The sequence below is a fragment of the Mastigoproctus giganteus genome, chromosome 3 (assembly GCF_048544385.1).
Source record: "Mastigoproctus giganteus isolate SK-2022 chromosome 3, ASM4854438v1, whole genome shotgun sequence".
NCBI lineage: Eukaryota > Metazoa > Arthropoda > Arachnida > Uropygi > Thelyphonidae > Mastigoproctus > Mastigoproctus giganteus.
In genome coordinates, this window is record NC_143577.1 from 213,344,924 (window position 1) to 213,367,367 (window position 22,444).

The window sequence follows — 22,444 nt, forward strand, 5'->3', positions numbered from 1 at the left end:
GCAGGTGCCTCCGTAGCCAGGTGGGAAGGAGCAGCAGTGCGTAGCACACGCTTCTTGATTAGACCGGGGTTCGAGCCCGTCACTACCAAATACAGAGGATGCTGAAAGGTCAGGGAATGACCACCGCATATCCCGGAACAATATGGCCTTAATTGCTAATGCTCCTAAAAACCAAATAACAAACAAAACAAAAACAAAGCTATGTAGCATCAGCCAAAAAAAGAAAAAACCCTCCCATTTCACCCCTCCATTCGTTTCAAATGCTTTTCCATCTCAGCCTTAAATTTATTCAGGCTTTTAGCTTCCACAACAAAAGATGGAAGCCTGTTCCACCAATCAACTACCTGCTGGCAAAAAGGCAAACTTCTGCACATCTATTCTACAACTATCCTTCCTCAATGTGAAACTGTGCCCCCCTCAGGTTCTTAGTCTGACCAAGAAGAAGAATCCCATCAGCATTGAGCAAGCTCAAACCATTCAAGGCCTTATACAACTCAATCAGATCACCTCGCAGGTACCTACTCTCCAGGTGCTGCAATTTGCAGAACTTAAGCCTTTCTTGGTAAGAGCACCCCTTTGTTCCCTTCACCAATCTTGTTGCCCTTCTTTGTACTCATTCTAGCAACTCTACATCCTTCCTAAAATGAGGCCTCCAGACCTGTACACAGTACTCTAGGTGTGTGCTGACCATTGCCTTGTATAATGGGAGTGTAGTATGACACAGTTGGTACGTTTCTCTTTGGTTATTGTTACCCATATGCAGTACTTTGCATTTGTCAATGTTAAACTTCAGGTGCCATTTTTCAGCCCATTTTTCCAACTTATCTAGGTCCAGTTGGAGTAGCATACTGTCTTGACTGTCGTTAACAACCCTGCCAATCTTTGTATCATCTGCAAACTTAGACATTAAACCTGATATACCTTCATCAATATCATTGATAAATATACAAAACAACAATGGGCCCAACACCGATCCCTGGGGAACTCCACTAATAATATTTGTCCACGAAGAGTAGTGTCCATTGATAACCACTTTCTGTCGTCTCCCACTCAACCATCCCTTTATCCATTGCAGCAACTTACCCTTAATGTCATACCTCTCCAATTTGTACAGCAGTCTTGCATGTGTCACAGTATCAAAAGCTTTCCTGAAATCCAAGTATATGATATCAAAATTATTTTTTTCAATCAGTTCCTTTGTGACCACATCATAGTATCCAATAAAATTGGTCAGACAAGACCTCGTTTTAACAAACTGTGTCTAGATGATCCTCCAATGCTTCTTTAACCAGTGATTCCATATTTTTCCCCGGAACACAAGTTAAACTAATTTAGTTAGTTAGTTATTTGGTTTTTAGGAGCATTAGCAACTAAGGCCATATTGCTCCTGGATATGCGGTGGTCATTCCCTGACCTTTCCGCATCCTCCGTATTTGGTGGTGACGAGCTCGAACTCCGGTCTAATCAAGAAACGTGTGCTACGCACTGCTGCTCTTTCCCACCTGGCTACGGAAGCACCGCCGTTAAACTAACAGGTCTGTAGTTACTTGTGTCACCTTTTGAACCCCCTTTGTGAACTGGTGATACATTTGCACACCTGCAGTCCATGGGGACCTCCTCTGAGTCCAAGGAAGCTCTCATAATTATGGCTAATTGTTTGCTTACTTCCTTTGCTGCCTCCTTTAATATAACTGGATAGATCCCATCCACCCCATGTGCCTTCCTTATGTTTAACTTCAACAATTTCTCCTCCACTTTGCTCTCAGTTATTACAAAATCACTTAGCTACCTGTTAGCTTGATAAACTTCTGGCACTCTCCTCATTGAATAAATAATTATTTATAAATATGTTGAAAAAAAAAAGTTCATTTGTTTAGAAAAATAAGATGGAACAGAATTAAAGTCTGATACTACTTGATAACCAATATTTATAATTTAAGAAGTGAATTATTTAGCAGTTAAAAGAAAAAAGTGCAGCTCATTATAATAGTATTAAATGATTTTTAAGAAGTCCTATAAAAGTGCTGATGATTTTTAAAATTTTAATACGATATACCTCTCTTCCCCCCCCCTCCCCTCTTATGTAGCAAAGCTTGTATTTTAGCAGACAACAGCTTCCATTTCCTAAAAGATTTGGTTGCAGCCATCCCAGATGTTCAAGGAGATGAAGAATCAGCAACATTTAGTGCTGCAGAAAGTCACATGTTGCCATCTCATACTCGGCAGCCACGGTAAGTCTCTCTTTCTAAAGTTTTGGAATAATACACTTTAAAATTATGTACAGTAAGTTTCATTTAATGCAGTATGTGCAGTCTTGAAAAGTACCACTGAAAGCAAAAATGTATTAAGCAAACATAGTCTCCATAAGGAATAATGGAAAAAGTTGGGATTATGCCCCAAGCTGGAATTTTGTAATGATGTATGGCAGAGGTCTCCAAACTTTGTGGAGTCGCGACCCCTTAATGAAATCCTTTATACTTCATTGACCCGAACCATTTAATAAAAAAAATAAATAAAAATAACAACAATATTTTGAGGAATATTTTTGAGTTTAATCATAGTGAAGAGGACGTATTTCTTAATTTATATCGAAAAATGTGAGAAACATTTAATGAAGCTGTAAATGGGATATGATTTGATGTATATATCATTTAAAATTAAATTATTTCAAATATTTTTTACTTATTTTAATATAAAAATTTACTTTTGAAGTCTCTCCTTTTTTTTCTAAAATCTTCATTTTTTAAAAAAAATTTATTCCTTTTTTTTATGAATTCCTCCGTCAAAATAAAACATATTAAAAATAAATTAACATATTCTTTATTGAATTTTGTATGTCACATTAAATATTATATTTATTGAACATCATTAATGCGAAGGATGTGGTTGATGGGTTTTAATAAGCTCTTTAATATTGGATTTGAAGTTTGTGAATTTTAATCTTATTTTACCACCTCTTTCAAATTTAGTCAGTTCCTCTCTTTTGTTAAAATGCCATTTGTGTGTCTAAAACCGGCTTCGACCATGTAAGTGCTTGGAAATGCAAGTAAAAATGGCTCAATGGCAGCAGAAAGTTTGGGATATTTTATTGTAATGTTTATATTCTTCCAATAATCGCTGATACTTTTATTTTTAAATAAAGATTTAGCTTCTATGTCAACATACATATCAATGAATTCATTGTTTAAGTAACCTAGTTGAACTCATTTTCTGTATTTATATCAAATGGTGTAATGATCCAATCAGGTACATTCATTTCCTCCAGGTCCTTGAAATGTATTTTAAAGTCTTCCCTTAATTTTTCAAGATGCTCTATGTATATCTCCGTCTGCACGGGTAGCACAGTGGCATTCTCACTGTCCTCCCCTCACTGGGTGAAAAAGGTCTGGGTTCGAATCCCATCGATGACGCGAGGAACTTTAATGGGCACTTAACAAAAAACGTATGGTGACAATACTGTAGTTACATCTACAGTGTTGTCACCATAAATATAACATTTTTGAGATGCATATGAATTTCGATAGGTGCCACTTCTTCCTTGGTAAGAAATTCAATCACCGCTCTTTGCTTGATATGTATATCTGTAACATCCACCATTTTGAACTATCCATGTGCTGTACTCATGAGACCGATCGCAGTGCCATCAGTATGGTAAAACTAGAGATCTCTAGTGACAACTCAGTGACACACAAAATGATCTATGGTGCCACATATGAAAGCAAAAAATTAGGAGGCATTACTTTCGTACTGGTCCTGTAACTTGTCGCTTATCTTGTGGAATTTTGGCATGTTGGCTATTCATGCAGTATTGTGCCACTTCATATGGTTTTGTTGTGTATTCTCCCTCTGCTCAGGTGTGTGTTTACTGGCTGATTTACGCATTGTGGATGCTATGGCAACCCAGAATAATGTACAGGTGAAATCCTACTTTTTCTGCTTGAGATAGGCTAAGTTAAGTTTCAGTTGAAGAGTCCTTTAACAATTTTTCCAGCCTTCAACAGAATTTGAAACCAATTTGAATACAGACATTTACAAATGAGTGATAAAGCAACTGTCTGTCATTGGCAGATGATAGTTATTCATGTGCATAGCATATAATTCACAGGAAATCAAAGATGACAATGAATGTGCAGTAGGTAATAGCTATACACCATGAGTTTTGCTGATTCTGTGATCAAAATGCTCCTAAATATGACTGTAATGAAGTAGTGTCACACATTTTAAGAAATGGGGAACGTCAGTAACCATATACAGATGAACAGAAATGCCAGCTTAAGACAGGAGCCACTTTTTTTGATGCAATATTGAGGAGCCCTAAGAAAAACCTGAGACAACTATTTTTGGATGTTTTTGTGCCATACATAATGTGCTAACACATTACTCAGTGTTAGCACATTACACATTACTGGGAACAGGTAGCGCTTCACAAACAAGTCAACAGTTTGTAATAGTATTCGCCATATAGGGAAAGGAAGCCACAGGCTTTTGCTGCACTGTAAAAGAAAAAAAAAAACAAGTAGATAAGAAAACACAAATTATATGCTTCCCTCCTCCCACATGTAACTATCCAGTTCACCTTTGAATTCATTCAAACTCTCTGCCTCAACCACCCTAGGGCAACTTGTTCTAGCAAACAACAACTCGCTGGCTAAAAAAGAAAACTTCCTACAATCTAATCTAAACCTCAGGCCTTGTAATTTGAATTTATGGCTCCTAGTTCAGGAATTCTTTATAACAGTGAAAATTCCACCTTCATTCATTTTTCTAATCCCTCTCAGAGGCTTATAAACCTCAATCACATCACCTCTGAAGTACCTTGTTGCCAAGCTCTGTAGACCACATAATCGGAGTATTTTCCTTATACAGTTGTCCTTCTGTCAATTTTGCCATTCAAATTGCCTATCTTTGGACCCTTTCAAGAAGATCAATGTCTTTTTTTTAAGATTAGGTCTCCATGCTTGAACACAGTACAGTAGACTTTCAGAATAACAGCATCTTCAGAGATTCAAGATGCTATTATTTTGATTTTTCTGTTATCTAGAAAGTTTTATTTTTAATATATTTAATGCAGAAATAATGAGGCTAAATAAGAAATAGAGAGATTAAGAATGCAATTTTATTAATTGCACATAAACATGTTGATGATCCAATGTTATATTCTGCCATTAATACACTTCTACTTGCATCCGTTCTATTTTCTATTATTATATCAAGTTTGTCACCAAGCTTTAACGTCTTAATTATTCTTCTTTTCTCTATACGAGGTTTATTAACTTTAGGAGCTATAGTGAGGGGTTTTAATTTAAAATTTAAAACAGCGCTATAATCCGTGAAATCAGTACAGAATTCACTTTTATCAAAGTGGTGAATTTAAACACAAAAGTAATCACGTGACTTGCTGTTTTTTTTTTTTTTTCCGCACTGCAAGATAGCTGCGCTGTATGTAAACATCCGATCTCAATGTGCCATTATCTCGAATGTGCTGTTATTTGGGGTGCCATTATTTCGACAGTCTACTGTATTCCAAATGTAGTCTTACAATTGCTTTATACAGTGGGATTATGACCTCCTTATTTCTAAAGGACAGCATTCGATAAATCATCTATAGTGCACTGTGAGCTTTCCTGGCTGCCTGTTTACACTGTTCAGAAAACTTCATATCTGTTCATATTGTAACTCCCAAATACCTTACCTCCTCCACTGTTTTTAATTCAACCCCACCAAGTTATAATTTATTTTGGGGTTTCTATTCCTCATGTGTAAGCCTTGCATTTAGCAGCATTAAAACATAGTTGCCACTTCTCAGACCATCTTTGAAGTCATCCCGAAGGAGCACTGCTTGGCACTGATAATTAATGACTATGCCAATCTTTAAGGCATCTGCAAATTTTGATATCACAGCTTCTATCCCTTTGTTGATGTCATTTATGAAAATGCGAAACAACAGTGTTCCAAGAACCTTGAGGGAGTGATGTCCCTCAAGATATCATGAGGGACCCCACTTCTGACGTTACTACAATCTGAAGGATATCCATTAATCACCACCTTCTGCCTGCAGTCATCCAGCAATCCATCTTAGAATCTCACCAATAATCCCAACCTGTTCAAACTTATACAATAACCTCTTATGAGGGACCAAGTCAAATGCTTTGCTAAAATCCAAATAAACTGTATCAAAATTGTCCCTAAATTTAGCTCATGAGTAACTGTCAAAATAGCTTACCAAGTTATAATCATAATTTTCCCTAACAAAGCCATATTGTGTGTCCTTCATATCTATCTAAATGTCCCTGGATTGCCTTAATCATTGTCCCTAAGATTTTTCCTACCACTGAAGTCAGACTAACTGGTCTGTAGTTACCAACTTCACCCCCTAGGACCACTTTTATGTAATTGCGATACACTGGCACTTCTTCAATCCAAAGGAATCTCCCCTGTGTCCAAAGATGCTCTCATAATTAACCTCAGTGGTTCAATACACTCCCTCGTGCTCTTCCTCAAAACTATAGGGTATATGCCATCAACTCTGGGAGCCTTACTTGCCTTTATGCTTAAAAGTTTTTCTAATAAACAATCATCTATAATTACGAAATCACTAATTTCATATGGCTCCGCCTCTGTTGCACAGCCTCTTCTCAGCATGAAGGGTCTTTTGTCAGTAAAGACAGATGCAAAGTACCTGTTCAATTCATCTGCAACATCGGCTGGATTGTCTAGGACTTTCCCACACTCAGTGCACAAGGTTCTGATCTGATTTGCTTTTTTCTTTCTTGTATTCACTTACGTGAAAAATTCCTTTGCTTCCATTCTTTGATCTCTTAGCCAATGCTTTCTCATATGCAGCCTTAGCCTCCTTGACCTTATTTGTGGTACTCTTACAGATCAACTTGTACCTGTTGTAGGCTTCAGTACTTTTCATCACTGTAACTGTCCCACGCTATCTTTTTCTGCTCTATTTGACCAGCTGGCTCTGCAGTCATCCATTTTGGCATCCTACTCCTGCATTATTTTCTTAAAGGTATGTATGCATTCATTGCTTCTCTAATTTTTGCTTTAAAAGTATTCCATAATTCAAATGTTTTCACCATCCCTTGGCAATCCACCCAGTTCACAGATGTCATATAGCGCTTTAAATTGTCGATCCCCACTTCTAAAGTTAAAACCCGTGCCTTTACCTTTGTGTCAGTGGAAGGGTGAATAACAATCAAGCTAAAATGTTAATGCATGGTGCACAATGATGTGCTATAAAGTATAAAGTTTAATTCCCCCCCCCCCCATTTTTTTGCTGAGCAGACTGTGTTTGGCACCATACTTTAAAAAAAAAAAAAAACATATATCAGTAGTTTTCTGCTTCTCATACCACAACGTGAAGCAGAAAAACATGATAATTGTAATTTCTCAGTATCACCACGCTAGCCATTAGAGGTCTCCAATTGACTGGAAAAAAACATTTGGTGAAAACTGATATAGTTCATTGCTCGATTAATTCATTAATCCATTGGTCAATTATGCTGCCTAACTCCTTTGAACACTTAACTTTCCAGATTTATGATGAAGAATCTTTTTTTTTTTTTTTTTTTTGCTTGTTTGTTTTTACCCCTATCTATTTCACCATCATAACAGTTTTTCTCCATCTTTTTTGCAAAAAAAAAATAAAACTATGTCAAATTCAAAATTTTTAAAAAATTATCTGAATTTCTGCTTATTTTTGTTGGTGAATTATTATCTGATTTGCTAATCTATATTGCATGAAGTATTTGGAATTTGAAACATGGAAAATGCTTATCAAGCGCATGCACACAATGAATTGTGTGCATCCCGGACGAGCCCGATGATTTCCTTTTATAAAATGCACTGTTTGCTTGATGTTTGCAGAGCAATTGGGTACGGGACATGATACTGCCATGGGGGATGTCTTTGTGTGTGCGCGATGCAAGGAGTGTATCGATATCAGGCAACAACTCGGCGTTCTTGTGGGCCTATATGAGAGCTTGAAGGACAGGATGGATGCCCTCGAAGAAACTAAATTGAGGGGCCCATCAAGCTCTCAGCTGCCCACACCAACGCCAGAGCTTGCACTTGGGCATCGCGTGACACAGAGGCAACCCCCAAGGCAGAATGCGCTGGTCCCGAAGGAACTAGTAGTTGTTGGTGACTCTATTGTCAGGGAAACGGGGAACATGCTTTGTAAAAAAGACAGGTGGAACAGGACCAGGGTATGTCTGCCAGGGGCAAAGGTTGATGACGTTGTAGAGCGAATATCATCTTTTAAGGGCACAAAAGGTGATATAGTTGTACACGTTGGCACTAATAATATTAAGAGTAGGAGACTGGCAGAATTACTTAATAAGTACAGGTCACTGCTGAACAAAAGCCGAGAATTAGGGTTGAATTTGAAAGTGTCTGCAATTCTGCCCAGACACGATAGGAGGGAGTATATGATGAGAGCCTTGTCAATCAATTCGGCCCTGGAAAGATTGTGCAAGGCTCAAGGGGTAGAATTTTTTTCAGCCTGGACTGTACTTGTTAACAGGAGAGATTGCTTCTACAGGGATGGGATACACTTAAATAGAAAGGGTGCAAGAATATTTGCTGATGCTATCGAGGCAGTGTTATGTGGGTCGGAAAACTGCTAGCTTGGGGGGAGACAAAGACCAATAGATTGACAGTAGCCACTGGCAGAGGTGAAAGAGATTCTTGCACTGCTTCTATTAGAATGAGCAGAAGCCTGAAAAACAAGATGCATGGTATTTCAGAGACTGCAGGGAGCCATTGCGGTACAAGTAAACACATGGGTTGTGTTAGGGTAGCTAAGAATAGAAACAGGTGCAGGTATACTTGTGTGTACACCAATGCTAGGAGTTTAGTAAATAAATTTGATGAATTTGAGGTATTGCTCAAAACATCAAAGGCAGATATTGTTGGGATATCAGAGACGTGGTGTCACACAGATATAAGGGATGCAGAACTGCAATTTGGGGAGTACAATGTCTACAGAAAGGATAGACAGGATAGGAAGGGGGGAGGGGTTATGCTATTAGTTAAGAAACACATAAAAACCAAGGAAGTGAAGCCAGTCGACATCGCTGGACAGTGCAGTGTTGAGTCAGTTTGGTGTGAGCATTGGGTGTGAGCATTTTGGTGTGAGCATAAGCATTGGGAGATCAAAATTGAGAGTAGGAGTGTGCTATAGGCCTAATGACTCTGATGAGTATAATAAGGAACTGTACAGGGAAATAGAGTGGGCCAGTAAATCAGAGAGTTTATAATGGGAGATTTTAATTTCCCAGATATTGACTGGAATTTGGGGGCTGGTTACTCACGCACTAGCAGGGCTTTTGTGGATTTATTGGATGATTGTTTTCTACATCAGCATGTTCGGGAGGCAACTAGAGGGAGTAATACTCTTGATTTGATTATCAGCAGTGATTCTTCATGCATTAAGAATCTGCAGATAAAGGAACCACTAGGTGGCAGTGATCACAGTGTGCTGAAGTGGGATTTACTCAAAGAGGTAACTACCATTAGGGGTAAAGGGAAGGGTTATTGCTTCCGTAAAGGCGACTACGATGGACTGATACAGTATTTAAATTCTATACAGTGGGACCAACTGATGATGTTACCAACAGCAAATTCAAAATGGGAAGCATTCAAAGAACTTATCTTGGAAGCTACTAGGCTTTACATACCAACTAAGAAATATTGTTCAAGGTTTAGGCCAAAATGGATGTCAGATGAACTAATGAGGCATATGGCAGAGAAGAAAAATGCATGGGATACTTACAAATTAACACATGACACAGAAGCCTATGATAGATACAAGTTGATATGCAACCAAGTTACAAAGGAGGTTAGGCAAGCGAAGGGGGATTACGAGAAATCCTTGGCAAGGGATGCAAAGAAAAACAGCAAAGAGTTCTTTACTTATGTAAACTCTAGAAGGAAGGGGATGAACCAGATTGGTCCACTTGATATTGATGGGTCAACTGTTGATGATCCTGCTCAGGTAGCTAACAAACTAAATGAATATTTTGCATCGACATTCACACATGAGGAGTTATTCAGCAAGGGAAATGCCAGAGGTGTATTCAACTCTAGCAGTAAGCTACAGAATCTTGAAATAACTGGGAGTAAAGTGGAGGAGAAACTGTTGAAGATAAACACAAGAAAGGCACCCGGGGTGGATGGGATCTATCCAGTTATATTAAAGGAGGCAGCAAAGGAAATAAGCAAACCCTTAGCCATAATTATGAGAGCTTCCTTGGACTCAGGGGAGGTACCCATAGACTTGAAATGTGCAAATGTGACCCCAATTCACAAAGGAGGATCAAAGGCTGACACAAGTAATTATAGACCTGTGAGTTTAACTTCTGTTCCAGGAAAATTAATGGAGGCACTGGTTAAAGAAGCACTGCAGGATCATTTAGACAAGACTTCAGTTATAGCTCAGACACAGCATGGTTTTTTTAAGGGGAAGTCTTGCCTGACCAACTTGATTGGATACTATGATGCAGTCACAAAAGAACTGGATGCAGGGAATAACTTTGATATTATATAATTGGATCTTAGAAAGGCTTTTGATACTGTTGCACATGGAAGACTGCTACACAAATTGGAGCAGTGTGACATTGGAGGCAAATTGCTGCTATGGATAAAGGGGTGGTTGAGGGGAAGAAGACAGAGAGTGGTAATCAATGGACACTGCTCATCGTGGACTAATGTTATTAGTGGAGTCCCTCAGGGCTCAGTGTTGGGTCCATTATTGTTTTCTGTATTTATAAATGATATTGATGATGGTATATCAAGCTTAATGTCCAAGTTTGCAGACGATACAAAGGTTGGCAGGGTTGTCAAGGACACTACTGACACTATGCTGCTGCAACAGGATCTGGAAAGGTTGAGCAGATGGGCTGAGAGGTGGCAAATGAAGTTTAACATTGACAAATGTAAAGTACTACACATGGGAAACAGCAACCCCAGAGCAACGTATCAACTCTGTGGTACTACACTGACAGTGGTAGAGAATGAAAGGGACTTGGGGGTGGTTGTGCAGGCAGATATGAAGTTCTCTGAGCAGTGCAGACGGGCTGCAAGAGTAGCTCATGGAGTATTGTCAATGATATACAGGAATTTTTCCAGCAGGGATAAGGAGGTGATTATTCCATTGTATAAGGCAATGATCAGGCCACACCTAGAGTACTGTATACAGGTCTGGAGGCCTCATTTCAAGAAGGATGTAGAGCTGCTGGAACGAGTACAGAGAAGGGCAACAAGATTAGTGAATGGAACAAAGGGGGTGCTCTTACGAAGAAAGGCTTAAGTTTTGCAAATTACAGTGTCTGGAGACTAGGCACCAGCGAGGTGATCTGATAGAGGTGTATAAAGCCTTGAATGGTTAAAGCATGCTCAATGCTGATGTGATTCTTCCTCTAGCTCAGAAAAATCACCTGAGAGGGCATAAATTCAAATTGAGGAAAGACAGATGTAGGATAGACGTGCGGAAATTTGCCTTTAGCCAGCGGGTGATTGGTTGGTGGAACAGACTTCCATCCCTTTTGGTGGAGGTTGATAGCCTAAATAAGTTTAAGGCTCAGCTGGACAGGTATTTTGAACGAACAGAGGGGTGAAGTGGAAGTGGGTTTTTCTTTTTTTTTTTTTTTTTTTTTTGGCTGATGCTGCATAAGCTTGCTTTCTTGCATCAAATGCCTCTACTAATGCTAATGCTAATTGTGTGTGCATGCATATGTGTATATAATTTTATTTAATTGATTAATTAATTTGTGTGTGTGTGTGTGTGTGTGTGTGTGTGTGTGTGTGTGTGTGTGTGTGTGTGTGTGTGTGTGTGTGTCCTTCACTAACAAGCCAAATAAATATGAAATAAAATTTCAGAAGAGGTATACATAAGATTTGCCTCCTGTTGTGAAATCTGGAAAATCTATATATGTAAAACGCTTAGGTATACTGCCCAACTGCTAATTGTTTCCAGCACCCGTTCATGCGGTTCACCTCGCATGACCACCATACTGGGCATTCTTTATTAATTTTTGTACTAGTGAACTATTATTTTAACTGTTTATTTTATCCCTCTTCATTTTTAATAAACCGTTCCGTATTACTCGGAAAAGGCTGAACTTATTAACATAATCAATTTAAGTTTTAAGAAGTGTAAAAATGGCTGAATAGTGTGTAAGAACTTTGAGAAAACGTAGAAGAAATGCTAATGAAACATTAGAGGAGAGATCTAAGAGACCAAAACGAGACTCTACGAAGACAGACAGAAAACATTGAAGAGAAGCAAGATTGGAAATGAGAAGACACCGTAGGACTAATCAAATAAAGTACCAGATGCAAATAATCAACAAGCTGAATTAATGTGGAAGAGCATGACATAGGAAATATGTGTTACAACTGTGAGCATTGCAATGCAAGATATTGGGGACATGAATTAAACACATCGAATAAATACACTAAATGCTGTCATGATGGAAAGGTTTCACTTGACCCACTGAGACACTTACTCTATAACGAGAGCTGCTTACAGGGAATGCACATGAAAATAAATAACTGCAGAGAACATATATGAGAGTACAACTCAGCAATGCCATTCACATCAATGGGCACAGAGATTAAATTTCCACCTGGAAATGGTCCATATTGTTTTAGAACACACGGCCAGATTTACCATTTGGTCTTACTGCTATATCGAAACGAGGCAAATAAGCCAGGATATAGACAACTTTATATTTTCAATTCTGCTGAAGCAACAACAAAACGGCTTGAAAAACAGTGAAACCAAGGGTGTATGGCCGAAGTAATGCATCAATTGGACGAGATGCTGCAACAAGTTAACCCATTTGCTCAGTCATATAAACAAATGCATCAAATAAATCAGGCCAATCCATCAATGAATGTGGCATTTAGAGAAGACCCAGACTCAGATAAGAGACGATATAATGCACCTACATCCAAAATGGAGGTTGCTGCAATATATGTTGGAGAAGACAGGGAACCATCTGCAAATAGAGACATATGCATATATCCCACAGGTGACTGCTCTAGAATTATATCACCGCTAAACAAGAATGGAGACCCTATGTGTATCCATTTCTATTCCCATGCGGAGAGGGTGGTTGGCACGAGGAACTACAACACGCAGAAGAGAGAAGAACCGCAAAACGTATTAGAGTAAAACAGTTGCAATTTTTTGCTTATAGACTTGCATTGAGACCTGGTTTTAGGCTAATTCATAGCAGTGGGAAATTATTTCAGCAATACATTGTAGACACCTATGTGAAGATTGAAGGATCTAGATTAAACTATTTATGCCATAATCAGAAAGATCTACTGAGTGGAAATGTACCATGGACTATTGGATGCAGTAGAAGCAAGATTGTTATTATTGTTGTTATTATTTGGTTTTTAGGAGCATTAGCAACTAAGGCCATATTGCTTTGGGAATATGCGGTGGTCATTTCGTGACCTTTCCGCATCCTCCGTATTTGGTGGTCACGGGGTCGAACACCGGTCTGATCGAGAAGTGTGTGCTGCTGCTCCTGCCCACCTGGCTACAGAGGTGCCTGTAGAAGCAAGAGCTCAGATCTAAAACTTGAGAGCAGGGAAGATGATAAGTCCGGCTGGAACTGGAAAAACATTTCTTTATTCAACTATACTGCACACCATATGAGGCAAGGGAGATAGTGTTACTCCTGTTGCGTCTACAGGTATTGCGGCAAATCTGTTAGCAGGAGGCAGAACTGCTTCTGAATGTAACTTCAACATGCAATTTAAAGCCGAATACAGAGGAAGCTAAGGCACTTATTATTATAGTTATTATTATTGTTATTACTAACCACGTGGTGCAAGGAAGCCTGAGGCTTATGCTGCACTAGCAAAAAAAAACTTCTACAATCAAAACTGATAGTGTAAAGTAAAGTGTGTTTAGGGTCAAGCAGCACCAGGGGTTTCCCCCATCTCCGCGTAGTTTACATTGTGGGTGAACCAGTTGAATGGAAAAGCCAGAGATTCAAAAGTGTATGGACTTTGTATATGTGTGATGCCTTGTACCGTTGTTCATCTGGTCATTTAGCCGCTAGACCCCTACTGAGGCCCGACGTTGTGTCCCACTTTCGCCCCATGGAGGCAGACCAGGTACTCGCTAGTATATAGTTCACTCTGGCAGGTCCTGCCACCTAATTTCCTGAGATTGCAGTGGCTAGGACCTAAAAAAAAAAAAAAAATCACATACGCGTCGCGGGGAGCGCTAGAAGTCCAAAATGTTGGGCAAAATTAATTTAGATTGGCGATTTTAGATTGTCTGGGGCATGTTCACGTTGCTGTCAGATAGAGTGGGGTGAAGGCTGAAGACTGGGGGGGGGGCGCAGATAGACAGAAATATGGAGCCGAAAGGAAGGCAACTCCAGTTTACAGTGGGGCATGCCCATGCCCCACCAGAGGAAAGAAATAGGGTGGCAGGGGGGAAGGGGACAGCAAACTGTCCCCTCCCCGCTCTGCCAGGAACAGGTAAGACAGTGAGCCAAACAAGGGAGCTGGCTCAGGTTGCCAATGTGGCCTGTGTGCATGAGTGAGAGCAAACCAGACCGTAGGGTCAGGTCCACACCATCCAGAAAAACTTGAGGCCCAGCAGAGGCGATCCAATGTTGGTTTGGCTGAATAGGTTGTGCAAAATGTCACAGTTGGGAGTCATTCATGGGACTGTTGTCCCGTCTGTTAGTCAATGTTCTGGGAAGTGGAGTTTTGTCACTTCTGATAAGAGTTCCAGTTTTGTCTTGCATGAAGGATCAAGCAGTGAAACCTGACATCTGGTTGGGGGTCTCTGAGAAGCTTTGTTTGACACATCTATTCGAAGTTTGCAGGCAGAGGAATGGTCAAGCGTCTAGCATACAGGTTCTGGGCAAACTTGGTGAATGCTATATATGAGGCTTCATCTTCCAGTAAGTAGTGTTCCCGGTTTTTGGGATTAAGGCGCACTTGGATGATTAATTCAACACGAAGATCTTCATAAAATTCGCAGTCATACATCTGGTGTCTCCAGGTCTCCACAGAGCCACATGCACACGTTGGGTTGTTTTCGAGTCCGAGAAGGTGTAATTTGTGGCGAATCGCTCCATGTCCTGTTAGGAGATCAAAACTGATAGTGTGGGACGAAGCATCAATGACTCATGTTCACGTCCTTCAAGCTGTAGACAGACTACTGCATTATCTGACAGGATTAGACAAATCAGCTAAGGTAAAGAAAGCCCACACGAGAAGCATGCAAAAGTTCGATGAAATTTATCAGTAAAAGTACTTTGCCGTAACGGCATTTGTATTGTTGCTTGCTCGGTAAATAGACGGTGGATGTTATCAGTCTGGAGTAGAAGTTGAATCCCATGGGAGCTTGAAACCCTCCCGAAGTGGAGGGAGGGTGTAACCTGACCTTTTTTCTTTAGAATCACTAATTGAATCACGAACAGAGTCATATTGGAAGTTCTGGCATCGCAAAAAATGTTCGTAAAGTAGTTTCTCTGGTAAACTTTTTCAAAGTTTGCCATCTTCTCGTGTGGGCTTCCTTTACCTTTGCATTTTTTTTCTTAATAAACAGTTTATCCACTAGTCCACCAGTGATTCTGAAGAAAAAAGGTCAGGTTACCCCCTCCATTTCGGAAGGGTTTCAATCTCCCACAGGATTCAATTTCTACTCCTGATCGATAACACCCACTGTATGTTTACTGAGCGAGCAACAATACAAATGCCATTATGGCAAAGTACTTTTACTGGTAAATTTATCGAACTTTTGTGTGCTTCTCGTGTGGGCTTTCTTTACCATCGCCGACAAATCTTTTGGAGGGGAAGTTATACTACTAGGCGGAGACTTCAGGTGAGTCCTACCGGTGATACTACGAGGCTCAAGGGCTCTAACAATTGCCAGTTGTATAAAGAAACATAGACTATGGATCCAATTCTGTGTACTGAAACTTACACGTAATATGCGAACAAAGCAAGCAAGAAGCAATTTTCAGACTGGCTGTTATAAGTAGGCGATGGAAGAAGTGGTGCAACTATAAGTTTGCCTACACCCTGTTTTTCAAACACGCGAGACCCTGTAGAACAACTCTATGGTGACATTAACTTGAACATTGTTACAGCTCAGCAACTCAAAGGCAGAGCAATACTAAGTGTTACAAATGAGGATTCTTTGGAACTGAACAACAAACCATATTCCTGGACAAGAGACTGTTTACAAACATGTGGATACTGTAGCAAGCGATGAACCAAGTGAGCATCTGGCATACCCTGAAGAATTTCTCAACAGCTTAATACCAAAAGGAATGCCTCTTCACAAGCTAAAACTGAAAGCAGGTGATGTAATCATGCTACTACTGAATATTATGCTATCAAGGGGACTCTGCAGTGGAACAAGGTTGATAATTACACATCTACAAAGACACATCGTAGAGGCTCGCGTAATAGATGGATTGAACTTAGATACTGTTCTCATACCACAAATACTTCTTATTCCATCTGATACAAATATGCCGTTCAAATTCAAAATAAGACAGTTTCGTATACGTTTAGCATTTTAAATGACCATCAACAAGTCTCAGGGACAGCATTTTGCAAGAATATGCTTATACCTTTTGAAACCTGTATTCAGTCACGGGCAACTACCGTATTTCCCCATGTATAAGATGCACCTTTTTTCAAAAAAATTGGGGTCTAAAAACTGGGTGCGTCTTATACAGTGGTTGTAGATTTTTTTACTTGCATTTCCCACTTTTTTGTGCTTGTCTTTGTGCTCATTGTTTCGCACTTGTTACCAGTATATTAGGTTACGTTTTGCCACGTTCTGCCCAGAAATGGCTCAGAAAAGATTTTCATACAGTGCTGAATTCAAGTTAAAAGTGATCCAGTTTGCAAAAGTGAATGGAAATCGTGCTGCTGAACGTAAGTTTGGTCCTCCTCCAACTGAGAAAACAATCCGAGACTGGCTACGGGAAGAAGAAACCCTACTGAAAACGCCACGGTAGAAGAAGGCCACGAGAGGCAAGTCAGCAAAATGGCCTGATTTAGAGAGGGAATTGAAGATATGGATTGAAGAGCAAAGGGCATTTGGAATTCCTGTGTCCACAAAGATGGTTCAGCATGAGGCAAGAAGAATTGCTGTTGAAAAAGAAGTTACTAATTTCAAAGGAGGACACAATTGGTGCTTTAGGTTCATGAAACGGAATGAACTAAGCATGCGTACACGCACCAGACTTGCCCAAAAGATGCCTGAAAGCTATGAGCAGAAGGTCCTTGAATTTCATCTTTTTGTCATTCAATGTCGGAAGACACATCAGTTTGAGTTGGGACAGATTGCAAATATGGACGAAGTCCCCCCTTCAATTTGATGTCCCAAGTAACAGAACTGTTGATAAGAAGGGGGTGAAAACTGTAACTGTGAAGACAAGTGGACATGAAAAGAGCCATTATACAGTTGTTCTAGCTTGTTGTGCCGATGGAACTAAGCTGCCTCCTATGCTGATTTTCAAATGCAAAACAATGTCAAAAGAAGACATTCCTCTAGGAGTGATTGTCCATATTCATGACAAGGGTTGGATGGGATAAAGATCTGGTTTGAGAAAGTTTGGAGCAGGAGACCAGGTGGGCTCTTATGCAAAACTGCCCTATTGGCGCTTGATCAGTTCAGGGCACACATAACAAAAAATACAAAGAAGATTGCTGCAGAGCAAAAAACAAAACTTGCCGTCACACCTGGAGGCTTGACATCCCAGCTCCAACCACTTGATGTCAGCATTAACAAACCCTTCAAAGCTGCCATGAGAGACGAATGGAACCAATGGATGAAGTCTTCTGGGGACAATTTGACACCAGCAGGAAGAGTGAATAAACCAACTATAGGAGAAGTTTGTACCTGGGTGAAAAGATCGTGGGATAATATCAAGATTGAGATCGTTGTCAAGTCATTTAAGAAGTGTGGCATTTCAAATGCCCTAGATGGAACTGAGGACAAGGTAATATATGAAGACAGTGATTCGTCATCAGACACAGATGAGGAAAAGCTAATGGATGGGAGTTTTGACAGTGATGAGGAGTTGTATGAATTTTATGATGAATAAAACTTGAGTTCAATAACTTTATCTAATACATTTTTTTTCAAATTTCGGGCCCCAAAATTAAGGTGTGTCTTATACATGGGGAAATACGGTATATGTTGTTCTCTCAAGAGTTAGATCAATGGACTCATTAAGTGTTGTATCTGAGAAGAATGAAATTTTTAATTGTGTTTATAATGAAATTTGTGAATAAATAAATAAAATGTATTGATATTTAATTAATAACCGTTAAGATATGATTCTGATGGCATATGTTATGCCAGGTACCACTAATGTAATAAGTTAGCTTTATTTTTTATGTAGATGTGACTTAAATTAAACAGGAAACACTTCAGAATAAATACAACAAATCAATTAATGCTGTTAGTAGGGTTATAGGTAAGTGCTATTCTGCTCCTATGAACCTAACAACCCTTATATAAAAACAAAGTAAATAAATAAAATAAGTATAATAAAATAAGCATTAAAATAAGATTAAGAATAGAAAAGAAAGAACGAAACAACACTCACCCTTGGAGGAGTGGATAATGCACAGCACTTTGCCCAAAGAGGCACAGGTCCACATCCTCAAATAACAAGTGCCACTTAACTGATAACACGAAAAGAAGAAACAATGCACCATCTTTTCAAGAATACTAAGCACTTGTGAATTCTGAAAAGGGGTTGTATTTCAATCACTGATTGCCATCCCAGTCAGATATCAGTGGATAGCGTGAATATGCCCTAGACATTAAGAGAAATAATGAACCAACCAAACATAAAATATGTTATGGCCACCATCCTCTGCAGAATAAGTGAGGAAATGTGACAAACAAAATGCAAATTTAGATGTTGACTCATACAGTTGATGATTCCAAAACATGCAAGTATGCATTTCAAAATTAAGAAATCATAATAAACATAAAATGAAAATTTTTTCCTGAGATGTTGGTTTTGCATGTGCAGTGATTTCAAGGAATATCTTAATTATATAACTCGAGAAGTACCTGTTAATTTTTTTTTTTGTACTTTTGCATATGACCACCCATCTATGGCAGCTATTATGTGGTTGAGTTGTTCCTTACTTATTTCTTATTTATTATCTAAACTGTAAATTGGATTTTCTGTAAACATGTCTCATTTAGAAGCATGGGATCATTAAAAAAGTTTTAAGTGGCATTTGCCACTTAAAACTTTTTTAATACCAACTTTTAAACTTTTAACCCATTTCTTCCACTGATGGCAAAATAGTGTAACTAAAATAAAAATAGAAAACCCATGCAATATGAAATTTGCTTATATAAAAATTCTTCCTTAATAAGTCTTCTTTTAGTCATTGTGTATTCATGTTACAAAATAGAGGAAAAAACTGGCTAATTTTTTTTATTTTTGTTTTTTTTTTATTTGCCTCTAACTCCCTTCTTTTATAAAACAAGTGCTGATTGTTGATGTTGTCCCCCCCCCAGAAACTTGCATTATATTGAGGTTGTACTGTACTTGGAAATCTCTTTCAATCTTTTGGATAATCTTTTTTTTCAGGGAAATGAGAATTTTGTATAAATATGTCAAATCTGTAGTGAAGATTGAAGGAATGATTAGAAAATATTTTAAGACTTTTATAATTTCATGGACTATTTAATAAAGAATGTAATTTACTGGCAAAGTTGAGTGTCAGAGATGTAAAAATAGGATCATTATAATACACTAATGATATCGTGCCTTTAAATGGAAGCTTACAGAATTTTCAAGAATCTCTGAAAAATTAGATAAAAACAGAGAATTTGGCATGAAAATTTATGTTACGTAAAAGCAAAGGTTTGGAGGAGAGACAGGAAAAATTTAGATTGTTGGCTAAATAGAACAAGTTAGTAATTTCATGTATTTTAGGAATAGTTTTTAATGAAGATGGAAGATTAGACATTGGAATAAACAGAAGAATAAGTAAAGCAGGGAGCCATTTAAGTAAATTCATTTTCAGCAGGAAAAAAATTGGCCAAAAGACACAATTATCACTTTTAAGCCTATTTTAACATATGTAGTTGAGAACTATGTAAGAAATAAAGGAACTGATCAAATTCTAGAAACTTTAGAAGTTAAAAAAGAGTTTTAAGAAAATAGCAAATGAAACTAGCAGATGGAAGCAATGGCAAGACCATATTACATGAATAAGAACAGTGGCACATTACAAACACATGGATATTGGTCATACTAGAAACACACTGAAATAAGAAAAGGGTCTTCTGATTGATATTGAATTGAGAAATCTGTCGTGAATGGAAACACTTCAGATTCCACAAGATATTCCAAGGTCAATGACCACAATATAGCTTTTCATCAGACCAATATTAAGTAAATTCATTTTCATATTAGCTATAGAATTTCCAGCAGCAGGCATGAATTAAAATTCATTTTACATGAAAGCCCTGTAAGATACAGTGTTTGATATCAAAAATACCCTATTAGGAGTATAGAACTGTTCCAAAGTGCATCATTCCTAGAAATGTCTTAATACTGGTACCACAGGAAAGATCTTCAGTTAATCTTTAGTATGCAGTATATACTTTGATCGGTCTGTCCAAGGCATGACATGAAACAGTGATTGGCAGGGCTAGTCCTCTGCATAATTTACCACTTATTTGCATCAGAATGTGTTTGATAGGCTATCATTTACTGTTCAGTGCTTTAGATTCATTCTGTTTTTCACTCAAATCTCTCCTGAAAGGAGAGAGAGAAATTCTGACCTGGCGCCTCCTTAGGGCAGGAGCAGCAGTGCGTAGCACACACTTATTGATTAGACCGTGGTTCGAGCCCATGACCACCAAATACAGAGAATGCGGAAAGGTCAGGAAATGACCACCGCATATCCTCAGAGCAATATGGCCTTAGTTGCTAATGCTCCTAAAAACCAAATAACAACAACAACATAACCTGACCTTTTTTTTTTACGAGACTTTTAATTTTCGGCTAGTTAAAAAAAGGTTATGCCGATGTTGAGGAGGGATTCAAGCAAAAAAAATGTAATGAACACGCTAACCTAAAGGGGTACTGTATGCTAAAGATTATGGAACCCCTTTAAGTTTGTGTTTATTCCATTTTTTGCTTGAATCCTCCCCAAATAATGGCATAACATTATCTGACCTATTTTTAATTAGACTTTCATTTTGCCTTGTACTATTGTAGTATGGAATCATGGCATCTAATCGAAAAAGGCCAGGTTATGTTATGCCACTATTCGGGAGGGATTCAAGCAAAAAATGGAATAAACACACTAACCAAAAGGGGTATCATATACTAAAGATTACAAAACCCCTTTAGGTTGTTGATATTTTCAACTGTTCCTCCTGAATAGCTTTTGATTTGATTGAAATGAATCAAATATAAACTGAGATTGCTTGCTGAAAGCTGAATGCCACATAGCAAATACAGTATGAGATTTAAGCATAAAGTGAGGTAAGTGGCTTCTTAGGATCCCAAAATTTTTTTTGAGGGGGAGACAAATAATTATATCTAAGACAAAATGTGAAGATCTAACACTCTTGGCATTGAGTTCATTTTCTTGCAGTGTGTATAGTTAATTCATTTAAAAAGTCAAATCCATTATGTTTTGTGTGAGTGAATATAATAATGTATTTTTGTACTATATGGGTTGAAAATTACATTCCAGCTCAGGGTCCCAAGCTGATAACCCTGCTATTCAGCAAGTATGCATATCTTCTTGTCATCAGGTCTTACATGTTTTAGCCAACTGCTTTATGTTTAATTGTTTGTAAATTCTGGGGTAAACAGGGTACTTCTTATCGGAATTCAACCCCCCCCCCTTTTTTTGCACATTTTATAAAATGCTGTGTATATCAACAGATAATGCATCACTAAACTCTTTAACTAAATTATTAAGTCTTTAGTTTAAAACAGCACTCACAATGGCATAGTCACAGCTGCAGTAACCAAGGGAGAGAGGGAGTGTGTGTGTGTGTGTGTGTGTGTGTGTGTGTGTGTGTGTGTGTGTGTGTGTGTGTGTGTGTGTGTGTGTGTGTGTGCAGGAAGAAAGATCAATATTCCAGGAAGTGAAAGGATAGGTCATTTTAAGCAGAAAAGTTCATATAAACATGTGCCCTATCCCGAATGGTTTCCGAGATAGAGGCAATTTGAATATTTATTTTTCAAGTGACAAATTTGGAACGGTTTATAATAAATTTTCAAAAATGCCACCATCAACTTCAATGCACTTTTCTACTCTCGTGAGAACATGGTGTGTTGCTTGTCTAAGAGATTCTTGCACTGCTTCTATTAGAATGAGCAGAAGCCTGAAAAACAAGATGCATGGTATTTCAGAGACTGCTGGGAGCCAT

At 38.5% G+C, this 22,444-nt stretch overlaps 1 protein-coding gene across 1 annotated transcript in view; it reads left to right on the forward strand.

The window, feature by feature from the left end:
- Positions 1 to 22,444, forward strand: part of NC2alpha (negative cofactor 2 alpha) — a 172,359-nt gene that overhangs the window by 74,226 nt on the left and 75,689 nt on the right. Inside the window, exon 4 of the mRNA XM_090370856.1 lies at positions 2,088 to 2,231. Within this exon, the coding sequence (XP_090226982.1) occupies positions 2,088 to 2,231 (144 nt within the window). The remainder of the gene's footprint in view (positions 1 to 2,087; positions 2,232 to 22,444) is intronic.